At 39.9% G+C, this 24702-nt stretch overlaps 2 protein-coding genes across 3 annotated transcripts in view; both read left to right on the plus strand.

Moving 5' to 3' along the window:
- Nucleotides 1–20846, plus strand: part of bcam (basal cell adhesion molecule (Lutheran blood group)) — a 47529-nt gene extending 26683 nt beyond the window's left edge. The window contains exons 2-17 of one of the 2 annotated variants that reach the window (XM_020590205.1): nt 6076–6203; nt 6418–6634; nt 8331–8404; nt 8519–8615; nt 8778–8960; nt 9575–9696; nt 9827–9983; nt 10493–10608; nt 11913–12054; nt 12336–12460; nt 13207–13348; nt 14229–14252; nt 14782–14814; nt 16100–16241; nt 16871–16970; nt 18661–20846. In XM_020590205.1, the coding sequence (XP_020445861.1) occupies nt 6076–6203; nt 6418–6634; nt 8331–8404; nt 8519–8615; nt 8778–8960; nt 9575–9696; nt 9827–9983; nt 10493–10608; nt 11913–12054; nt 12336–12460; nt 13207–13348; nt 14229–14252; nt 14782–14814; nt 16100–16241; nt 16871–16970; nt 18661–18663 (1805 nt within the window). In that variant the 3' untranslated portion in view covers nt 18664–20846. The remainder of the gene's footprint in view (nt 1–6075; nt 6204–6417; nt 6635–8330; nt 8405–8518; nt 8616–8777; nt 8961–9574; nt 9697–9826; nt 9984–10492; nt 10609–11912; nt 12055–12335; nt 12461–13206; nt 13349–14228; nt 14253–14781; nt 14815–16099; nt 16242–16870; nt 16971–18660) is intronic. The other variant, XM_020590206.1, reaches the window with a different exon arrangement.
- Nucleotides 20847–21909: 1063 nt separating this feature from the next.
- Nucleotides 21910–24702, plus strand: part of LOC109954653 (apolipoprotein A-IV-like) — a 50881-nt gene continuing 48088 nt past the window's right edge. Inside the window, 1 exon segment of the mRNA XM_020590134.1 lies at nt 21910–22241. The gene's annotated coding sequence lies outside the window, so the exon portion shown is untranslated.

Here is a 24702-nt window from a genome sequence, read left to right on the forward strand (position 1 = left end):
ACAACATGTGGTGGGAGTTATTGGTTATGTAGATGCTGTGTTGCAGAAACTATACAGTTTAGCAATGGACTTTGTGTATTGATGCTACCACAGCGACACATTTTAATGCTGTGTCATTCTTTAATGGTCCCCGTAGAATCTGTTTACAGTACATTCTTCACACCTTGACAGAATACGAGAATGGCAAGCAGCAGGCTTGACTCGTTCTGAAGATGTGCAGATGAATGATCATTTCTTAAACTTGCTTGATGTGGCCTTCACTGTCATCAATTCCCACCAGCATGTAGGAGAAAAGACAAGCAGGCCAAGCTGACAAATTACAGTCCCTGGTGTGCAACTGCGAGATCTGCCAGTTATTTTGTTTGTTTTTTGGGGGGGTTTTTGGGCCTGTAAAACATCCAAAATAATGTAAAACAGCCACTATTTCAAGAGTTTTCAACCAACACACAGTCCAAACACAAAAACTGATATTTTACTTTGCTTTGGCATTTTTTCCTAAACAGGCTTAAATGGTCGATCACTTTAAGTCTGCATCTACTGATTATTTTAAGCAGATGCAGACTGCTGGGGTTTATATCTATGAAACATCAAATAATTGTCAAAATATTTTGCCGATTTGAAAGTGTTCTTCAAATGTCTTGTTTGTCCAAAACCTCTAAAAATTCCAAATATCCAATTTACAATGATCTATGACAAAGAAAAGCAGCAAACCCTCTCCATCCAGAGGTTGAAATCTGTAAATAGTTGGCAACTTTTCATTCTGACGTATCACCACTGCTGATTACAACAGAGAGACATCTACAAGGAGACTGAAAAATAATTCTCAACAAGGTGCTGATCAACCTGACATATCACCACTGCTGATTACAACAGAGGGACAACTACAAGGAGACTGAGAAATAATTCTCAACAAGGTGCTGATCAAACGTGATGAATAAAAAAAGTTATTGTTACATGTTTTTTTAATGACCTCGTGCTGTAGGTGACTCTGTCCTCGTGATACTGAGGCTGCAGCAGGACACTGCTTGCTTTGTCAACAGTCAAACATACTAATCCTGTTAGGGGCCAGGGATGCTTTGGACCACGCATGTGTGCACACACACACACACACCTACTGACATTCCTCATCCATCAGGTATCACATTGCACTTCTATTGTCCTTTGCAGCTTTACACTCAGAGAAAAAGTATCTGTACATGTCATGGCACAGTACAGATCCTCATGCTCTGTCTGTCTTTTCTTCTCCCATCATCCAGGGGTATATGGTCGACTTAAATGACCAGAATGTTCATCCATCATCTGCCGAGCACTATTTGGGTTAGCAGGGGGACAGTGAAAGAAAGTTTATGGTGGCTTCATAAAGAAGCTCCAGTTGGGTGACACTCACGTATGTAAGGGTGTGCACAAACACATCGTCTTTGTCCCCTTTCCTTCTCTTACTTTATGTTTGGTGCCATCTTACATTCTTTTCTCTTCCTTTCAAACATACACATGCACAGACCAGATTCACAGGCGAGTTTGTGCACTGGGTATTAAAGGATGCTCTTTGAAAATGGGGGATAAAAAGAGGAGAGTCAGAGGGGAGAAAGAGGCTCTTATTTTGATGACCAGGATGCAGCAGTAGGTGAGGGAGAACAAGAGAGGAAGAAGGGACCAGAGAGCAAGGATGCAGCTGGTTCTTTTCATAATGAGAGGTACCCGCTTGCATGTGTATGTGTGTGTGAAAAAAGAAATGCAGGCAGAGAAAAAGGAGATGGAGAGTTTTAAAGATGGTTTCACATTAACTTTTCAGTAGCTGTGGGACTGGCACAGCTCTGGTTCTCCTCCACTCTGCCACGCTGCTTTGACTGCAGACTTAGATCTTTTTTTCTACACACTCTGTACTTAGCCGTAGCTTTTTGGGCTGGTTCAGTAGCTCATAAATATTACATGGATTATAGATATACTGTAAGAGCATATGTGTGTGTCTGTGGGTGTGTATGTGCACAGGTCACAGTTTGACCATTTCGTACCATCTGTCTTTCCACTCAGTCATGCACCCTATCACACACTACCTCACACACACGCGCTTTCCCTCTCTTCGTCTAAATCCGATTATCCGGTCTGCTTCAGCTAACGAGACCTCCATGTAGCTAGTCCCCCTCAGCTGCCCCCATCTCCTCCAGCAACCCCCGCTACTCCTGCTTTTCTTCCACACACACACACACACACACACACACACACACACACACACACACACACACACAGAGACAGCCCACACCACAACACACACACACACACACACCCACACACACACACACACAGGGACAGCCAACAGCCTATGTCTCTGAATACACATACGCACACTGCTTTAGGCTCAAAATGGACAGAGGACTCCCTAATTATGCTTTAATTGCTCGTCTCTGTCCATCCAGCTGCCTTCTGTGCAAAATGCAGAGGAGCAGCGGCCTGATTGATCACTCTGGACCAATACGTACTGTGAATGACACCAAAAGGTGTGTTTGAAAGAAAGAAAAGGACTGGAGTGAGATAGACAATAAAATCAAATGATCAGATGAGGAGGAGGAGAACGTCTGCAAAGAAACAAAGATGTGGCACAGATGGACTCTGATTATGTGCATTTATCAGACCATGTCACTGCTTCAAGTCCCTTTACTATTTATCACTAAGGACAGCTGAGGCTTATGGGAATATCTTTATATTCTAATCATTAGCTAAAGTATAAGACCAGCCCATTTTTTCCTCCCCTGATGATGGTAAAAGGTGAAATATTAAGGTATCATTAAGTTATTAAAATTCATCCTTGAAAAAATATGGATATCTGTACCAGATTTCGAAGACAGTATTCAGTAGTTGTTGAGAGATTTCTGTCAAAGTCACAAGTGTCAACCTCATGGTGGTGCTAGAGAATAAGTCAGGTGTTCACCAATGCAGTGGGGTTCATCCTCTGAGGACCACAAATGATTGTTATTCGTGAACCAGGTAATAAGTAAGTAAGTATGAAAGGATGCAGACAGTAGCTACCTGAATCCAGAGGTGGGAGTAAGTCACGCTTGTGCGAGTCACATGACTTGAGTCCCGCACCATGTCGTGAATCAATTAATAATTATGCTACAATGGTTTAATGTACTTGTACACTACAGATGTAGATGTTAACATGGCCAACAACTAGATTTCTCACAACCATTTTACAAGCTTTCCCTGAAAATTGAAAGTTTACTTGTGTTTCAGAAGCCAAATTATTTGAGGAACCAAGTTAAGATTAGGGCTTTCTATGTGTGTAGGTCACATGATTTAATGTGGTATGTGTGTGAGTGTGTTTTTCCCCATGCACAGCAGGACTCTTAAATCCTGAGTGCTGCCTAAAGCGGAGCGTTTGGTTTACTCACACATTCCTGTACATTTGCTTGTCTCGTTTGTTGTGTGCATTGGCACAGAAGCAAAGGAGGATTTTTGGGCTACATCCCTCATACACCCAGAACATGAGATCCCATTTGTAAAACTAATGCTGGTTCACTTGAGCGCTGCATAGCTGATAGAACAAAATATTAAAAGACAGAGGAATGCAAGATAAGGATGAAGAGAACAAAAAGTAAGCCAGGATAAAAATAGAGGCAAGGAAAGTGAAAATCAAGAAGTAGTGAGCCAAAAACAGTAAAGAGAGATCTTTTCACTTAACTGACCTTTGACCTCCATGTGGTTTGTGGGTCATAGTGAATCACAGCATCTAACCCTGGTGGAATGTCATTTACTGACACACACAAACAACACCAAACAACCGCAGTGCGTCTTTTTGACAGCAGTTCCTATTATCCCCTGTGTTTCTGCTTTCTGCCTCCTTCCATCCTTTGCTTCCTCATCCCAGTGAAAACAGCTCCCCCCATTTCTCTTTAGAGAGTTTGAGCAAACAGACTTTCATCTTCCCCATCTGCATTTCTCTGCACTGTTATTAAAACCTAGCCTGTTAAACGACTATGATTCACCAAAATCAATCCTTCCCACTCTTGGCAGCTTCTCACAACAAATAAATTATTTAACAGCAGATTTTACAGTCCAGAAATTGATGACATTATTAAATAATGTAATCTTACTCAACGTGGGGCTGGTTTGCTCATTAAATTTAGAACGTGAATATTAAGTGTAGATCTCAGGATTTTTAATACTTAACTTAATGTTTGTAATATTTGGAATATAAAAAGATTTGGAGGAATGTTGTTTAGTGGTTGTTCATGACAGCTTTGCTTAGGCATCAATTATTTATAAACATCTTCTAGTTGTAGATTATTTCTGAGTCCTGTGTCTTACAGAAAATGTGGCTCCACTCCCATAACACAGTGTGTGTGGTGTTGTTGTTTTTTATACTGGTATATCAACCATTTTTATCTACGTTTTGCCTGGCAAGTGCCATCTTTCATATAAGCAAAACAAAGTGTTTGGTGCATCTCAAGGTGGATGGACTATGAAGTATGCTTTCCATGTCTTTATGACTTTATTTAGATGAATCAGTCACTTGAGCAGCATCGTCCTGTCTTTGCAGTTATTCTTTGCTTCTACACATTAGATCCTTGCACTCATAGCATAATGAGCTCCCTGACTTTTAGTTTATCATGCAATGTATGACACTGTACCTGTTGCAGGTGGTTTATTAGCAGAGATGGGGCTCCTTCCTTTCCTCCATCCCACCCTTCTCTGTTTTCCTGCCTACCCTCTCTGTAAAGCAATCTCCTTTTCATATTGTTGGTCTGTAGCTAGAGATATAGTGTTCCTATCCCAACAGGAACCAGTTTGGGTCCCCCCTAGCAGCATACTCTTCCACTGAACTGAGTCATTGTGCAAATGTCTCTGTTCAGTGGAGCACACTGACAGTGCTAGTCACAACCCCCTTAAGGGGTTCTTTGAAAAGCGTTTCCATATCCAGTTCAAGTATAGAAGGTGTTGAATGCTGTACAAGGAGCTCTTAGAAAGAACTGTATTGATGATATTGGGCTGTTTAAATAGAATTTGACTTGACTCGTTCATACACCTTTAAGGGGTAGAGAGAACATCTATTAGAGTCTGGTTGGATTTATAGCATTTACCATACATTCCAATGGAGACCCAGAGTCTTGTCAAAAAAAAAAAAAACATTTCAAAGTGTCTGTCGAAAGAACTAACGCCACTCCTGCAGCAGAGTCCTGCCATGTGTCAAAATGTTTGATATGTTCCAAACAAACCTTGTTTATGCTACAGGCAGTTGCATGACATAAGTGCAGTGTATTTAGGTGTTTTGCTGTGTGCTTTGACAATACTGAACAAAACTGGATTATGCTGGAGGAGTGGTTTGACAAGTTCCTTTGGAGGTTTTCATATATTTGGTTTTGCCTTTCTTTCTGTTGTCATTACAAATGTTGTATTTCCTGTGAATCTAGTCTGTTGGATGTTTTAGTGAAATATTCATTTTAATATTCTAGGATTATATGTTTTCTGAAGTGTTGATAATTCATTTTTCTTGTAAAGGATTTGTGTTGTTCTGTGTCATGGGTGAGGTACAGTGTAAGTCTGTTTGTGTCTGTGCTTGTGTGGTCTGTTCCTCTGGCACTGCACTGATCTCATTTGTCATCACAGGGGCCTCACAACTGTGTACATATTTACTGTACAGCATTTTGCATGCACTAACATGTGTCTCTCATGTGTTTTCAACGGGGGAGGCACTATGCCTAAAAGCGTGGGGGTAATCTCAGACCTCGGCCTCTTCTTGCTGCTCGTGTATATGATGTGTGTGCGCTGAGTGATGAGAGCGAACTGCTCCAGGAGTTACAGGAAACGGTTTGCACCACTGCTGATAAAGTCCCTCACAGCTGTCCCTGTTTCTCATAACATAATTTGAACAGTCAGAAGCCCTGAGGTTATTAAACAAACACTGAGGCTTTCAGTCTAATAACATGGAGACAACTTGTAGTCACTGTGATTTTATTATTTGTCTCTTCCCTCTGCATCTCCTCATTTGCTCCTGTAATATTTTGACATGTCCTTTCATTTTGCCACTACCCAAGTCCTGAATCATATTTTGTGCTCTGTCATTGTTTTTTTCTACAGTATGCAGTGGGTTTGTGACTGTGAAGGTAGCTCCTAAAGTGGAGGTGTTAAAAGGAGATACTGCCGAACTGTCCTGCAGATACACTGTCCCACCATCAGCAAGCAACACTGTTGTTGAGTGGTACATTGTAAGTAACTTCCAAATATTCATTTTCTTCCACACGAGAAAATAATGTTTGTTTTGGAAACAAGTCATGAAGAACATTTTATAAAGGAATCAACTGTCAGAAGTTTTTTTTATATATTTCTTTTGAGGTCTTTGGTCCCCTAATTTCTTTTGCTTCTTTCTTTTTTTGTATTTTCTCCTTTTCTAAAACTGCTTCTTTCTATCTGACCATTCAGGAAGAGCAGGGAACCAGGAAGCGTGTGGCTTTTCGTTCCCAGGGTGGCGAGGGTGAAACTGACGATGGCACTCCGCTGACCGGCCGGATCTCTATCGGACAGGACTTCACCTTGACCATCTCTTCCGTTCAACCATCCGACGAGCTTGTCTTCTGGTGCCAGGTCACTGCTGGCGCTCATGGGGTCGGAGATGCCACCACTATGCTTAAAGTCTTCTGTGAGTCAGCCAGTGCACTTTAGCTTTTTAAATGACCTCAGCATGACCTTTTCACTACTCCTCGCCAGAGAACTTATGACTCGGTTGTCACTGCCACTGAAGGTTTATGGCTTTAATTAGATCTACGTGTGTATTCATGCATATGTTGATTTAGAAGTGTACCTGATGCATGTAATACACTTTGCTGATTGCATTTCGCACAGCTAAAAGTAACTCAATGTAAAACCTCTTTATAGTAATATGGTATCATAAAGTTTGATTCGTCATAGTCGTCTATACCTGTTAAGAATAGAGCAAACTTAGAGTAATAGTTTTTCATCGTGTGAATTTGGAGCTTTTTCTAATGCTTGGAAAACATATTTATTTCTTCAGATAAGTTCCCCAGAGGTCAATTAACCAAAGTATAATCACTCTTCACGCAGTTGATGAATAATTCAATCACACCTGTCATGTCTCATATATCTCACCTTAATAACTGTTCACATTTATCACCGCGGCGCTGAAGGCTGACCCTGGTGCACGTCCCTCTGCCCTTACCTTTCTCAAAGCAGTGTCAAAGCCAACATCGACCATACATTTAGCATTTAGTAGTCATACCAAAATCAATAGGATTCATTTGCATTTTATATTGGACAAAACAATCACTCTAAAAAGGAAGAGTTTTGCTTTGGAAGAATAGCAGAACAATCCTCTCTTTAGTTAAACTGCTACTTCAAAGAAGACCTTACAAGTTGTCTATTAACATTTATGCACTCAGAGGCACAGAACTTTAAAGTAATCTCATAAAAGAAGCTATTAATTGTGAATGGGCCAGTCAGGGTTTGACAACATCTCAGCGAGGAGCTGTTTGACAAAGGCCTTTTTAGATGCACTTAATACCCACCGTTGTTTGAAAACAGCCTGTCTCACAAACCAGCAATTATTCTTTGTCCACATTTGACCACTTGACTCCATTGAGGGATAAATTATGGTGTGCCTGTCTTGCCTTTAACTCAATAGGTCTGAGTTATGAGGTCTCCTGAAGGTTGAGCTGCAGCAGCGATAGCCTGCTTCCTCTCTACTGGGAGGCCTAGAGCAGAGAGTAAACATTATGTGTGATAAGCAACAGCACGATAAAAAAAAACTGTCCTGCTTCTCCCTGTGTCCTTAACTGTCTTAACTCACTTTGAAATCATTTCATTTCAAGTTAAGGCTAAAAATGCACTTAGGCTGCATATAATAGGCCACAAAGGAGAGTTTTAGTCATTTGATGATGAAGAAACCTACTTTGGAATGTTAACAAGCCCTTATTTTTCATCTAAATGACTGTGCTTACATATGAATGGCTGCTCTGCACAGCATGTGGAACGGCAACAGTTTTAAAATGCTACAACAGTTCTGGGAGCAGTGCAGCGAAAAATTTAAACAAAGAATTGATTATGTGAGACAGAAAGTGAAATGCCAACTACTGTTTATTTTATAAGAAGTCGCCAGCTGCAGGCAGCGATAAGATGACCTTGGCATGTGAATGTATAGAGTATAGAAACACACACTGTAGCTCCCACACACCTGTGTGGTTGTGTGTGAGCTGACGCCTGTGGGTTGGACGGCATGGGTGGAAGGTGGCCTGTGTGTGTTTGTATCCCAGGGTTAACATTGTTCTTCCTGTGAATCATAATGATATAATAATAATGAGTTCTCCCTTTTTCTGTCTCAGTTGCTCCTGAGAAGCCAGAACTCACAAGGCCATCTAGTCAGGCCATTTCTGTGGGGGAGAGTTCCAGCTCTGAGGTATGTGTTTGCACATTCCCTGATTTTTTATTTACATTTTTTGGATGAGCACAGATGATACACATCTTCTAACACTTATCTTTCATCCTTACCATCTTTCCCTGTGTGTATCAGATTGGTACTTGTGTGACTATGAATGGATATCCCCAGCCAAGAATTATCTGGTTCAAAGATGACCAGCCCCTTCCTGAAATCAAGGACAGGAAAGAGAGTATGTGTCTTCTGGTTCATAAACAAATACGTATATAAGTTATGTAGCACAGGGCAGAAGAGAGCCCGTGTGCCTTCTGTAGTCAGTCCATCAGTTGCTTATTTGAAGTCGTTCATGCTAACAAATCTCTTTTTGTCCTTTCTCTATCACCCGCTCTGTCAGAGACCTACATGATTCCCTCAGTGGTGAAGGAGGCTTCAGGTCTTTACACTATCAAGAGCACCTTGTACATGCAGCCCACCAAGGCTGACAAGGACTCTGTGTTTCTGTGCACCGTGGAGTACAGCATGCCAGGAGATCAGATCAAACAGAAGAAGTCTGACACCATCACCATCAACCTCAACTGTGAGTGGACATGGGTTCTTAAAATGGCTCTGTCTCCTGGAATCATTTTGCTTAGTGTTTTAAGAAAAATATAGTAATTAACTAATTTATAATCAGAAATATTATTGGCAGTTGTGTATTTTTGCAGCTGATTGATCCTTGCAGTCATTGTTGAACAAAAATGCCAGATTTTTTTTCATACTGTATATGATAGTAAGATCTTTTGGTTTTGCACTGTTGTTCAGGCATTTTTCAATATTTTGACATGTACTGAGAAAATGATTAATTAATTTACTGTCAAAATAATTGGTAAATAAATTGATAATGAAATTAGCTGTTAGTTGAAGCCCTATAAAAGTTATCCATCATCAGCAAACAACTATTCGTGTTGCAGCTTCTGAGCCCGTTTCATTGGTTGCATATGGTTCCTCCGATTAAACACTATTTTAATGCACCCACAATGAAATTTGATTTTTAGCTAAAGAGGAATGATGGGGAAAGAGGAGGTACTAGGAAAGTAAAGCATCCCTTCTGGAATGCATTGCACTCTATGACTGATTATATACAGTGTAACAGTGTAAATGTATCCAAAGGAGGAATGTTCACCTGTTCAGTGTCTGGTTTTGTCTGTCCAGATCCCTCTGAGAAAGCAACTTTTACCCTGCTCAACACCAGTCCAGTCAAAGAAGGCGACGATGTCACAATGCAGTGTGAGACTGATGGAAATCCTCAGCCTGAGTTTGACTTCACTAAAGATGTGCGTGCACATTTCATACACACATTGCTCTATATATCCCAATTTTTTAAACAAAAAAATAAAAATTAATCAAAGACAAGCTTACTGCTTCATTCAGTCTTTGACCATGTCCCTTGCTACCAATCCCCAGTCCGTTCACATTCAGGAAAAAGCCATCACTGGTCACGCTGGTCTTCTGACACTGAAATCTGTTAAGCGCGCAGATGCTGGTGTGTACAAGTGCACAGCCACAGATTTTGATAACCTGGATGCTGATCTGAGTGGAACCATCAACCTTACTGTTCACTGTGAGTAAGCCAAAGGCACAAACACACACACAACTATAGAAGATCTAAATGGTCATGAAGACCAATTTTCCTCCTGTCTCTGCAGTTTAGCCCTTACAGTAAAGTCATTCTTTTTCTCTAGAACTCAGAATTAAAAGAGTCAGAACAAAATGAGCTTTAATGAAACCCTTTCAACCGGATGATATCTAATTAAAATTTTCACAGCTCAACTGTTACTTTAATGTTACCCCAACTACACACACTAATTTGATTTTATCACACACATTAAGCAGAGATATCCTAGAAATAGCATGGAACTGACTTAACCTGGGCTTCAAAATGGGCTTAACTTCACAGCAAGTGCATTGGATTTGTACTTACAAAAGATTTTTTTTAATGTTCAGCTAAGTATGGCCACTCCAAGGACCTTATTATATGGTTTAGTGAGGAGAAGCTGTTTGATATTACGTGGCACTTCTTTAACTGCTTATAATGTATGTAAGGCCTCATGTTTCATGTTTTTTTGTCAGTCATTGAGCCAATGAGTGTCACCCCTTTCGAGCCACAAGTTGTCATGCTTGGGAACAAGGTGGAGTGGCAATGTAAGACCAAGGCTTCCGAATCACATACTGTTCACTGGAAAAAGGTATGCTGCTTCACTTTGTTAACCTTCCTTCCTTCTCCTTTCACTTTTATGGGAAAATTGTGTATTTCTAAGAATATAGAAAGTTGCTGTTTTCCTCATCTAACCACAGAATATTCCTGAGCATTCTTTGCTTAATAGTGTTTAAACTGCAACACTATCACTGTTACAATTTACAGCAGTGGCTGGTTGTTGACCCAGAATTCAGTCCTACACAGGGCTCCATATTTGGACAATTTTAATCATGGTCCAGATTAAGTTTTTTTTTTTTTTTTTTTTTTTTTTTTTTGTTTTACAACCAAGTTTTTTACAGTAACCTTCTACGGTTAAAAAAAACATTTTAGAAATGACATACAGAACTAACTTTATGTGCAGCTGCCACACAACACGAGGCAGGGCTCCTTTTAAAGACAGTTGTGGCCCTGGTGCACTGAGTGCAGCAGCTGGAGCGTACACACTGGCATTTGTTCTATTTTGTGAATGAGAGACACCAACGCATGCAGTGTGTCTCTAGTGACATATAATTCAGCATGTAAGCATCACTGAAGCTGTTCTGGCGGCAAATTACTTAGACAATTTATGCTGGGTTTTCCTTTAATCTTTCACTTTTCTGTATATTTTGAGTTTTATAGTGACAGGATAACTTCATGTTATGAGATTTCAAACTGTCCGAGTTGAACTGATTGGGGCTATGGATAATTAAAACATCTGGAGTTTGTGTATTCTGTATGCAGCAAGCTGCAGGTAATAATGTAGTTGATGGCAACGTGAAGCCCTTTTCTGTGACAAGCAATGCAAATAACACAGTAGTTTATTTTCTGCAGTGAACATGCCGAAGGACTTTTGTTTACTCTGTCAGTGTATCTGAAGCAACTCAGTACCACAAATTATTTTATACCACTGGTATGTTGGTATTCTCACCCATGTGTTATGTGCACAGTGTTCCTCTGGTGTCAGGCCTGTTGTTGTAGTCAGTGTATCTATTGTTGTGTCTCCTGTGTGAGAGAAGCTCACTGGGTGGAGACTGTGTTTGTTCTTAGAAAGGATTCCTATGAGAAGATATTGAGAGGAATTTCAATAGCCTAGTTCATCTTGGAGGACTGACTTTGATCTGTTATTACTGGGCTTTGCAAAAGTGTGTGTGAAGGATTTTTTTATGCTTTCCCAGCGTAGCAGCAGACCTTCAAACTAGATATTCACGACGCTGTGCTACACTTATATTCACACACAAAGAATAAAATGAAAAAGTAAAGGGACAGTAGTGAGAGTCCAGTCAGTTTTATTTCTGGATGTTTGTGTACCTCCAGGACTCCAAGGTGCTCTCTCAGGACGGCGTTCTGTCAATACAACATGTTTCCTATGATAAAGCTGGAGCGTACGTGTGTGTTGGAGAGGTGCCATCTGTGAAAGGACTAAGAGCCCAGGCTAGTGTCAACCTCACTGTTAAAGGTAACACACTCGCATGGACACACACACTGAAAGTCCTGCATGCACAGATTACCTCAGGAAAACTAATAAAACAATGTTCACTCATGTTTTATTTTTTCTAATTTACCCACATCACAGCACCACCACAACACATATTGTACATGCAGGATAATGAGCATAGGTGGTGCAGGGGTGTGTAGGGTATTGTTTTAGTCAGAGGAAGGACGTTGCTTTCAATGTGTTGCATTGTGTCCTAAGAAAGTCTTCCTTGCCCACCCACCACACTCTCACTCCCTCTGTAGGAAAGCCAGAGATTGTCCCTCCTACTGCTGGGGAGGTGGGGAAGGAAGGAGACATGGTGACTCTGAAGTGCTCAGCCTATGGCTACCCTGCCCCTCAGTTCACCTGGACACCCTCAGGAAAAGAGGTACAAATGTGTAAACACAGCCAAGACAAGCAGAGACAAAAATACCTCTTTCCTAGTGTCAGTTTACAGGAATCAATTACTAAACAGAAGTCGCTGCTACTTTCCTGGATCAACTAAAACTATAAAAAGAGAAGTGAAGATGTAATACAAAAACAGACATACTAATATTTGTGTTTTTATTTAAGGGAAGATGTGTAGTTTGAAGCTTGATTTATTTTTAATAGCATCTTGGAAGATGTTGAACTTTAAAAGCAAAAGGAGAGAAACAGTTCATGGGGTTATGAAAAGCAATATTTTATTAACTAATGTGAAAATAAAATAAAATTGTATCCAAAGCAGCTTTAAAGAGAATTACAGAGGGGATACAGTTTGATAAATGAAACATTTCATAAAATAAAGTTATACAATTTGATAAAAATCTAATGATTCTCCTGAATTTGTATACATTTCAAAGGCAAATGGTGATACACGGGTGATGGGTGATATAGACAAGTTTTTAAAGACAACTGACAAGATATTTGTGTATAAATGAGTGTTATGAGAAGAAATATGGTATAAAGCCACACTATGCAAAATGATACCTGAAATATGACATATTTGGATAAAGAAAGAAAGAGTGCAAAATGTTAACTGGAATATATGCTGCAAAATTAAAATATAGGTAAGAAATGATGAGGAAATGATGCAAAAGTCATGTCTTCTTTTTGACCTCCATCTCTCTTCCCCACTTTCTTTGCTCCTGCCAGTCTGTATCAGTGGAAGGTAACAAAGTGGTGAGCACTGTGACCCTAAAAGCCACAGCTGAGGTCATGAAGGACGGGGTGACCTGCGAGGTCTCCAATGAGCATGGAACAGATAAAGAGACCTTCTCAGTATCTCTCAAAGCAGGTTAGTGTCAGGAGAGGAGTGTTGCTGCTTTATCTCTCTCATCTTCATATTTTCCCTAGAACAGGTTTTTGATAACTAATTTTGATACTGAGATATCTGTGTGTGCGTGTGTGTGTGTGTGTTTTTCTAGATCCTAAAAATGTGATTCAGTTAAAAAAAAATCCACTAGAATTGTGAATAAGTGAAATGGGTTTTTATTTTTGCAAATTTTCATTTTAGAACTGAAAAGACAATAAAACTAGTGCCAGGTGCACAATCTCTTCAAAATCAGCCTAGTTATAAAGTAATAAGACCATTGAGAGCCGATGTACCAGAGTCAAATTTCTCGTCCGACACACCTGGCCAATAAAGCTGATTCTGATTTTGATTCTACATGGGAGCTGTGTGTGCAAATAGTCAGCAGTGAGTGTACAATTATGCTTGTGCAAACTGAATGTGTTAACAGTACCGGTGGAATTACATGAAGTAGTTCTTGAGTCAGCTGTTTAGAAGTCTGATGGCCATCGGAAAGAAAGAGTTTTTCAGTCTAGAGGTTCTGCATTTCGCTCTCCTGTAGCTCCGGCCTGAGGGTAGAGGTGTGAACAGTCGGGGTGCTCGGGGTGGGTGGGGTCTTTGAGAATTGTTGACATAGTTTATTTCTTTTACAGATGTTTCTTAGCAGCCAATTTACACATGAACAGTCAACAGCTAAGATTTTTTTAGTGGTGCAATAATCAGATTTAGTACATTGCTTTTGAAACGAGCTATTAACCAAGACCTTAGACTTTACAAATAGTTTTACAAATAGTGATGCAGCCCACTGCTAGTTTCTTTTGTTCTTTCACCAGATCCATAACCTGCAAAATTAACCCTTTCTTCTTTTTGTTCTTCTCTTTTACAGCAGGTGACAACGCAGCTGGCAGAGGTAGAGCCTTCTTCCTCCTCCTGTTCTCTTCCCTCCTTCTCTCAGGACTCTTTGTTGTACAGACCCTGTGATTTACAAATCCCCCCTCCACCCATCTCCTCTTGCCCCAGCCTGCACACACACACACCCATACACAAACATCGTCCTCTGCTGTACTGTAATCTTGTATATTTGCCCTCTTGCTACCAGACACTGTGGATATTGTATATTGTTATTCTTTTTCTCTTGTCACCTTTGTATGATGTCTGTCCTATATTTTATGGATGCTGCTACAACTTTTTGTGGCCCCTTGGGGACAATAAAGGATTCTATTCTATTCTGTTCCTTCCTTTCCTCGCTTTGTGTGTTCACTGTGTCACCTCTTCTTTCCGACTGACTTCTTGTTTTTCACTTTACCCTTTGTTTTCCACTCACTGCTGTGCCCTGTGTAGAATTGTTTATAGCCTTGCGTGCATATGCTCTTAGTGGTGTGTGTTATGGCTTTTGCTTTGCTTTGCCATGGGACTGAGAAACTCTTTTTTTCTCAAAGTGCTGCTCTCTGGAAACCCTGTGCTTAAGTCAGGTCTGTATCGCTAACCCTATTAACATGTGTATGGTATATGTCTAGAGCTGAAAGTGTGTATTGATGTCTTATGTGCACACACAGTTTAGTGTATTTGTGTTTACAAGAGCTAATGTGTTTGGTTGTTTTGTGCATGCTTGTGTTACTGTAGTTGTGAGGCCAGGATTGTCACTTTTTGCATGTTTTATTATATTTTTGAGAGGGGAAGTTGTGTTGCCATGCTTATTCATCACAACTTGAAATTTAGAATTAAAGTACAGTATCAGCTTATTTAGTATACACGTGTTGTTCACTGGCAATATGATAGATGTTCCCCCTGACCACAGTTATTTTTGTAATGGTAACCTTTATTTTTTTATGTAAATCTTCAGTTCAAGGCAGGATTGTAGCTCAGAATGAATATGTACTGCTTGCTAAAAGATAATTTAATGATTCCAGGTTTGAAAGAATGGTCAAGTTCAAGTACCTTTTCAGAGACAAATAAAACACTTAGGTGGACACACTCTTACTACAAATACATTTACAGGAGTCCTGATAAAAGAAAATAATGATGAACAAGGCAGAGAGTTACCTGGCCCTTTCATTTTTAGATTAAATCATACCCTGAACACTTGACATTAGCAAAAAAAAAAACAAACAAACTTTGTTTAGTGCATGTTGAGGTCAGGTGAGAGAAACAGAAACACTGTTGCTATGGTTACCTACAATTTAATGTACTTTGCCCAAAGTTTTAAATGTTTAATAGATCTATTTCTGAGGTGCCCTGTTATACTGTTACTGGAAATTATACATTTATTTGTCAAAGAGAGTTAAAGGAGAAGATCAATACCTCTGTGTTGTTGGTACACTAAATACTAGCTACTGTAGCTGTTTCCTACAGTTTCCAGTCTTTATGCTAAGCTGACCTCTAGCTTCAGATTTAACAAACTGAAACAGTCCATATTCTCAGCAGGACAGCAAACTATTGATATTGATTTTAGCCTTCAAAACCTTTACATTTATAGTTGTTTATCTAGAGGAACATCACTGTAGTGTCATGTCCTCACAAGTATAGTAACACAAGTGTAGTTGAATGGGTAAGTATGTTCAGTGTTTAGTTTGTTTGTTTGTTTTGACTCTGGTCATTTGTCTAGTATTTTCTGTGCATATACAGGCCCTGTTTTGGGGTCCCATCACATTTCAGTCATTGCATTCAAAAGTTAAACTGACCCCACTTCCCAATCCCCACCCCCTGCTCCTCCCCCCCATCTCTCCCTCCATGTGTCCCTGTATTGTGGCGCTGTAGCTGACAAGCAGCAGGGAGGCTCCAGTGCAGTGGTGATAGCCGTGGTGGTGTGTGTTCTGCTGCTCCTGCTGTTGGTGGCCCTCATCTATTTCCTGAACAAGAAGAGCAAGCGGCCCTGCAGCAAGAAGGGCAAGAAGGAAGTGTGAGTAGAGAGGCGGGCGGGAAGGATAGAGGGACAGAAGAGATTCATGTTGGCAGTGATTTAGTGTGACATGTTAAACTAAACGACACTGCCTGTGTGGTGGTGGTGGTGGCATATGAAGTTATCAGGGGCTTAACAAGGACAACAGTGATGATTAAAAAAAAAGGTTTCAACTTTCAGTACATTATTTTTTTACACGTAGATGAATGCGATGAACTCTCTATAAGAGTTAAATATAATTACATTCCTTTACATTATTTCCAGCAATTCCATATAGGAGTACAAGTGGCATTTACTCAGTGTCTGCAAAATGTAAACAGCATGCATTGATGTGTTATGCATTGGTTCTAGTGAGGATTTTTAATTAAATTGAAAAGCATTTTGATCTCACATTAGATTTGACACAGTACCATCTTCGTTTGTGTAGAAAAAAAAAACTAACTTTGAGCTACAGTTACCCCAGAACAGTAAACAAAACTTTAAAATATAAGCTGTCTAAAACTATTTGAACATTACACAGTGGTCAGCAAACTGTCTAAAAGCATTAGCTGTGGTTCACTGACTCTTTCTTTTATGGTTTTTGTTTGTGTTTCTTCTGTGCATTTTGTTTTCCCACTTCCTCTCTGCAGGGCCAGTGGAGAGGTGAACAACGACATTGTGGTGGAGATGAAGACAGATAAAGCTAACGAAGAGGACGGTCTCCTTAACAAGAGACCGTCCACAGAACAGGTCAGGCCAGTGGACACAGGATGAGACTAAGGGCAGGGCTGTCACTTTTTCCTCAAATTTTGAATGTGGCAAAAAGAAAAGAACTGTAATAACGTGTTCGAATCCAACATTGTACACTATGTCAATAAGCACAAAAGGCCATTTGATGTAATTTGCCTTGTGGTCCAACAGAGGATGTTCTTAATAGTCACTATCAGCTTAACCAGACCTCTCAGTCAAATAAGCTAGTAACATTATGTTTGCAAGGATGAAATGCAGGATAGTAGTGGGCAAGGTTGTGCTGACCAGACAATAGTGAGTGTCAAGATAAACAGTTTGCTGACTCCACAAAAAAGCAGATGCCTACTCAAGTACACCAGCACATCTGAGGATTTGCCTGCAACCTCACTCTCCAAGTGAGGCACCAAAGTTAACGTTACCACAGACGAGTGAGGCGTTTGACTGTCCTACCCCTATACTTACATATAAATGTCGTGTCAGTTCAAACCTCGTTGACGTTTGGAAAAAAAGTGACAGCCCTACTAAGGGGTCGAGGGTCATTGGCTTAAATTTTGGTAGCAGTGGTTCAGTAGTTTAACTTGGCTGGTAAATGTAGTTAAAGTACATTCATATTATTTGGAGGTGGAGAAGCATGCAAAAGTAACGTAACAGCAGTGTAATATGCTGTAGTCATTCTTTGGATTTATTGCATCAACACAAATCCGAGAATGGTCATGTAGACAAACTTAATTCTTCAAATGCAATCAGTTTGACATGAATACAAGCTTTACAGTCAGCAGAAATACCTTCAGAGACACATCAGTCATGCTGATTGAGTGTCTAAAATCAGTTTTAGTTTAAAGAGCACATGTTTGAGAAAGCTGTCCCTGCAGCTCAAATGATGGAGCGTGACAGCTGTGCAGAGTCATCCGAACATCTCATCACAAATGTAGAACATTTATAATGGCATCTGTGGTAGTGGCATGTTTGGCTTGAAAGTGAAAGTCCATTTAAATGAGCCTTGTTTCATGGGGTTTTTGGAACTGCATGGCATTTCAGAACTGCAAGGAGATTGCAGACACATTCTGCTTTGCTTTTAAAATTGATGTAATGAGATGCTGTCAAAGTCTCTCTCCGTATGATATCAAGTGAGGTATCTTTCTTGTGGTGCCATTAAAAAAATACCACCCTGTAAGTTGTCTTCTAAAAGGCCGCAGCCAAGCCACAGGCACATGTTACATCTTACCAACTGAATTATTTAGGAGAATGCCTTATTTCTGCCAGGTACACAAATAAAATTACATAAGCTTGTAATGCCTACAGTCTACAATGGCAGCTGCAGTACACGTTAGAGATATAGTTTAATGCTCTGAAATATAATGTTCCCTCATTTCTTGTCACCACTGTCACTCTCTAATAAAGGCATAAAATAGCCAGAAGAACTATTATAACATATGATATACAAGCACCAGGCAGTAGGGATACCGTGACCAATCCAACTTGTGTATATTATTTATTTTAATGTTCAGTTACAATCTTCCATGTCCTCATTGAACACACCCAATATTGGTCTAAGTGGATTAGAAGGAAAATACTGGAAAGTCATAAATACTGTAGCCTTTTTAAAATCCTTATAACCAGAACTGACTGTCTCCACATTGGTTATATTTATATTGTTCTTTGTGTGTTTTTTTCTCTTCCTATCTGACAGTGATGAACAGAGTCAAAGAAGGCAACTGACAGAGGGAAGAAGGGAATGACGACAGTTATGGTGACAACAAGACTAATTTTTAAAACTACGCTAGAGGGGGACCAGGTGGAGCATGGAAATGTGGTTGTTTCGGGAATCCTGGGAGGCACACCATGTTTGGCATTTGTTACGCTTGTTTTAAAACCTGGAGTTGACCTGTTGGGTGGAGCTTTTTCCCCTATTTCTTATAGACAGATTGGCTCTTAAAGCTTCAGCTCCATCCATCTGTGACACCACAGGTTGGAGACCATACATGTGCAAAGTCAAACCGTGACAATGTGACATCACCAGATGACATTATTATGGCTTCTTTTGATTGTAACTCTTCACTTACCAGTCACATTTTGTGGTTGACTCCACTGCAGAATACAGGTGAACAGTGACGAGTGTCAGAATCATTTTTACCTCCCCCAAATAAAACACAAAATGCCATTAAGCCACTGCTTGTTTATTTGTTTGTTTGTTTTCTGGAGTTTGTCTGCATACAAGTGTAACATAGAATGTGTATTTTCTTTTGAGATGTTCTCTGCTCTCATCTGGGTATATCAGGAAAAATTGTCACAGACTGTCAGTCTGTTTTATTCACCTTAATAACAAGTAATGATTTACACTCACAGCAATTATTTCCTGAACACACTGTTTGGCACTTATGGGTGCAACATTTCTCCTCAGAAAAGTGCTGTGTTTGCTTTAGTGTTTATTTGTTTAATTGCATTTTTGCCACCTGTTCTTTGGGACGTTGATATATTTATTTTCCAATATCCCTGATTAGCTTTCAATAGAAACGGCCCAGGCATTTAAAAACGTCAATCCTTTCTCTTAAATTGCTTGCCTTTTTAAATGCAGATAAAAAGCCACCAAATAAGCAGGCTATTATGTTGTATAAATTTGTTCTTGCCATTTCCAGCATAGATGTATTATATTAATAATCCAGTTGTTCACTTTGTTTTCTTTGCTTGTATTATTCAAATACCGATTAGGCTGTCTGTCAGGCAGGAGGTGAACTGCACATTATGTGGAGCTCAGTGTCTCTGGTTACTAAGCTGCTGACCAGAGCTGGTAGTTGCTACTGTAACATTTCTTGCTAATTCTTTCATTCTTTTCTCTGTGATGAAACCAGTCTTGCAATCCCAGCCAGGAGTGGTTTCACTCAGAAAGCACAATTATCATCAGCTTTCACTGTAAAAATTGGTGGAATTTGGTAAAATAGTTGACAATCTGAAACTGTGGCCTGCTGTATTGTTGTTTTTCCATAACAACACAATGGGACTTTCAGGGGCCATGAAGCAGTAGTCACAGATCCATCTGTTAATAAGAATTTCATTGTGCAGGGAAACGTGTTTTCTTACTGTACATATGACAATAAATGCTTTGAATCTTTGAGCCTGTTAGGAGAAATCCCTGGCTCAGCTTCACACTAGCTCAACAAGAGCAGGTTAGGAAAGGTGTGGGAAAGATTGGCTTTATTGCAGGAGTGTGTGGTGTACCTTTTACAAAGAGTTTTTGAGTGTCAAGGGAGGAGTGTTTCTCTGTTTAGGTATGCAATACTGGCATTTCTGTTGCTCCCCTACACTGTTGGCAGGTCAGAGAGGTTTGGTAGCAGGTTGACACGCCCTTTTACCTTGTTGTACACTGGAACTAATGGCCTTTTTTCTTTTTCTTTATTTTTCTTTTTATAGAAAGGTCACTTCAAACCACTGTCTGCACCCATAAGACTGATTTTTATTTTTTATGTCTGTCTGCTGAGCTTGCCATGTTGACTGTTAGTAAACCTGTGATGGCAGGCCAAGTTAAATAAGTGAACTTAGGTCTTCTTTTTTATTTTAATGTTTTATATTTAAAAATACTGTGGTGTAAAAGTTTTTTTCTTTCTTTTCTTTCTTATTTTTTTTTAGAAAGGGGATTCTTCATTTTGGAACTACTGAGTTTCCATTTTCCCATGTGTGTCCACTTGCTGAGAGAAGAGAGAAATGTATAATTTAGTATTCTTTTTTATGAAATATGCTTTATGTCTCTCGCTCTGTACTGTATACTGTATATTTTGTGATATGTTGTTGTGACCTCTGTGGCGTGTTGATGTTGAACTTTTTATTTTGTTCCAGCTGTGTAGAATTTATAATGGAAAAAAAACTCAAATAAACCAATCACACCCCTATATTCTGTGTTTTATTAACATCTTTGCAAAAGGCAGTTTACAGAAACGTTTGGATTTCCTTAGTGATATCACATCTATCTATCTATCTATCTATCTATCTATCTATCTATCTATCTATCATTTTTTAAATCCAAATTTGTTTTGAAACTCAGTGCATAAGCTTTTTAAGATACACAAAGTTGTATGGGAGCGAAAAAGAGTCCTCATACAACGGACCAAAACACCTGCCAGAAATCAGATTGCCTTTGATGTAATTCATTTGTGTGCGTTTCTTTCTCCACATCCTAGAAGATGACTTCTGAATTGATTCCCAGCTTGCACCAAAGTTCAATCTCTCTGATATAAACAAAATTATGTAAATTTTCCCACACATTGATTGATCCCATGATTTGTTGTGACAGAACAGAAAAACTGAGGAAGCTCGTGTTTTGCACTGACAACTGCTTAAAGGATGGGCACACTGCTGACTTCATGATGCAGCCTTCTCTCCCCTTGCTTCCATGTTTAAAAATGAGTTGAAATTAAGCCATCAATCATCAGCAAATTGCTGAGCAGCTTTGTGCATAGATCAGTAACAGTTAGTTGAATGGCTTTTATCAATAACAGCTATTATATAATGAATAATTGGGTATTTTAACGTTCATTTATCAAAAGAAAGGGCATGAAAGAATTCTTCTAAAAATCTAAAATAGGTTGCTTTATTCTCCACACTAAAACTGTTACATTAAGCTAACATATCTACTCTATCTTTGAACCAGTTTTGCCCAACCTTATCTACACAGTCTCTGTTATGGGCCTATCACAGCCATAGTCCTTGCTCTGCTGGTTTTCTATTAGGAAATTAAAATTCTGTCATCACTGTGACCAGGAGAAATCGATCTGTGCTCGTAATACAAGCAGTGTAAGAGTATGGGTGGACACTGGGGATTTATGGACAACATAAATGACTGTGTCACTGTCAATCCTGCTGATGTGATGGATGTAAGGATACATAGGTATCCTTAATCCTCATCTTTGTCAGTTACATTATTCATTTACTTTATTGCTGGCATTTCCAGAACAGGCTACATGAGCGATTGTGGTTTTATAAGCAGACAGCTGCTAGCTAGCTAGCTTAGCCCCGTCGTCACAGTCAAGCTACATGGTCCCTAGTTGTACACCATACAACATTGAACAAACCAGGTGATTCCTGAATATAGGCCAGCAGACAGCTAAGAACATAATTTAAAAACACAAGTGCAACTGATCGGGAGTATTTCTTCTCCTTTAGTAGAAGCTAAAGTTATATCTTAGTTAGTTTGGCATAACGTTAGCTAGTGGAACCTCCCCAAACCCTGCGCCTAGCTGACGGACCCGTTTTCCACAGAAACACTCCATCAAACTCCCGGTAAGACGGCAAGTGTAAATGTAGAACAGTTTAATCAAGTGGGTGAACTGGTTTAGTGATGTTACCTACATAGCTATCTTAATTCTGCTAACATTAGCCACCATAAGCTAACACGCAAAGCTGGTGGTGGCCCGTCTACCACAGTGTATAAATAAGTTACTCTTAAAAGTTCTGCATCCATAAACGAAAGTAAAACCACTAACTGGCCCATTTTAGAACAAGGTTTTACACAATAATAGCAGCCAAGTGTCAAATAAACGAGGTCACACTAGGCTATAAATACACTATTTATCCCTGAATTGTGGTAGAGGACAAGTAGCAGAATGGACATAATCAGATAAAGTACCTCTGAACTTTACTCAGGGCCAGAACACACTACTTTAGTAAATGGATTTAGTTACTTTCCAGTTACTTTCCAATTAAGGAATTGAGAAAGGGTGTTTTTTTATTGCTTTTTGTTTGAAAAAGAATAGAAAATTGTGTTATTTCCTCTTTTAAAAGTTACAGTTCTGCGCTGTTGGGAATAGTGATGAATAAATTTATTAAATGTAATCAGAAGCACAGTAAAACCGCCTTTAAAGTGTGATATGGATCACGACTAAACTGAGTATGCATGTGCTTGTGAATCTTGCTGTTTGTGTGTGAGATCCTCTTTCTTTTTTTTAAAGCAGATCAGCACTTTTCAGCAGTGTTGACATTGAAGGGGAGGATTCTTGTCATTCCTCCCAGTGTCTTTCCCTTCCTTCCTCCTTCCTCCCTCTGCCTGTTGTGAGTGTCCCTGCTGCCCCCACTGGCCTTAGTTACAGTAGCTTTAAACTGATTTAGTAATTTAGTGTCAGCCTGTTGAGGGACCACGGTCACTGTCCCCTCTGCCTACTCGACCCGGATCTCATGGCTACTCAGTAGCATTTCGCTTAGATTCAGCTCACAAACAGGAATAGACACACTCCTCTTTATGCAGCAAAGGTGAGATGGATCCAGGCTGAACAAGGCTCTGGTGACAGCCCTGCTGACAATATGTGCTCCATCATCCTGCATAATCAGTGGCCCACATTCAGTTTTCACACACCACCCCAAGAGCAATGAAGCAAGAAGTTGATCAGCATGGATGTAGAGATTAATACAGGACTGGCTGTGGCAAGGGAGGATGGGAAGGATGGCTATACATAGCTGGTAGTAAGAATGTTAAAAGGCAGAGAAGAAGAAGGCTAGGTGGAGTGAACTGAAAATGGATTTAATTGTTGGGATGGGGAGGGTAGCAAACTGAAAAAAGGAGATGAGGTGGGAGGAGTTACTGCCAGGATGAGATGAAATGAAAGTAGTGATTGGTGATGTAGGATGTACCGGAAGATGCCTTGTTAAGATGCCATTCATCTGCATTTGCTCTGGGCTTTAAACAAGTATGTGTTCTAAGAAAAAAAGAAGGAGATAGAGGGAGGAAGGGAGGGAGAGAAAGAGTGAAGGTTTATAGCAGATAGGCGGACAGAGATAAAGAATGAAAGAGCGCTTGTGTGAAGAATGTGTTTATCTCGCTCAGTCCTAAGGTTTAATATCCTGTAGAGCCTGAATGTGTTTACTGTTTGGGTATGATTGTGAGGGGCAGAGCAGAGAGATGGCACCAGTGTACCCAGTGTGTATGCACTACCTGTGTGAGCCTGCATTAATTTGCTGTATTTCTGACATCTATCTCGCAGCATGGAACATTTATTTCATTGATTGTATCTGTGAGTGTGCTATTAAACCAAGTGGCTGACGATTCCCCATCGCCTGAGCTTCAGCGAGTGTGTGAGTGCGTGTCACTCAGGAGAGCCAGGACACCTGTGGGTTGTTTGGTTATTAAGGCACAGCTGGATGTGTTTTAATATTAAATGACTGAGCTACTTTGTGTTGTGTCTAAGGGAATGCGAGGCAAACAGCAGAGTGAGATGGAATTTCCAGCAGGGTTTATAAGCTAAAGAGCGGGGAAACAATAAATACCTAACAGTGATGTGTAGAAGCAGAAGTATAATGGGGGAGTGGAGAGTGAGGGTTCTGTTTGTGTGTTTCACTCCCGCTGCATTCGTCAAAGTTCATCGAATGGCATGTGTGTTAGTCAGTTTGCAAGGGTTAAAGGTCACTTAAAATTTTCATGACAGGCTGAGGTCAAATACAAGATTCAGTTAAACCACTATAAACATAAGGGCAGGACAATTTTTTAGTCACTTAGTCCAAAACACACCTTATTTCTAATTGTCACTGATGGGTGGCCAAATGTAGACAAAGTCAGATCTTGTCAACACATCTGTTAGATGGAGTTACAGTGGAGGGTGACAGAACAAAAATCTTTGCTGATCTGAAATAGCATTGTAGGGGTTTAAGGAACACTAATTAACAAACACTAAAAGTTAATATATCATCCTAAATAAAACTTGGATTCTCACCCACGTTCTCATCTAGTCTACTTGAGTTATTTGGATGTGAA

The sequence above is a fragment of the Monopterus albus genome, unplaced genomic scaffold (genome assembly GCF_001952655.1).
Source record: "Monopterus albus unplaced genomic scaffold, M_albus_1.0 scaffold11.1, whole genome shotgun sequence".
NCBI classification, from domain to species: domain Eukaryota; kingdom Metazoa; phylum Chordata; class Actinopteri; order Synbranchiformes; family Synbranchidae; genus Monopterus; species Monopterus albus.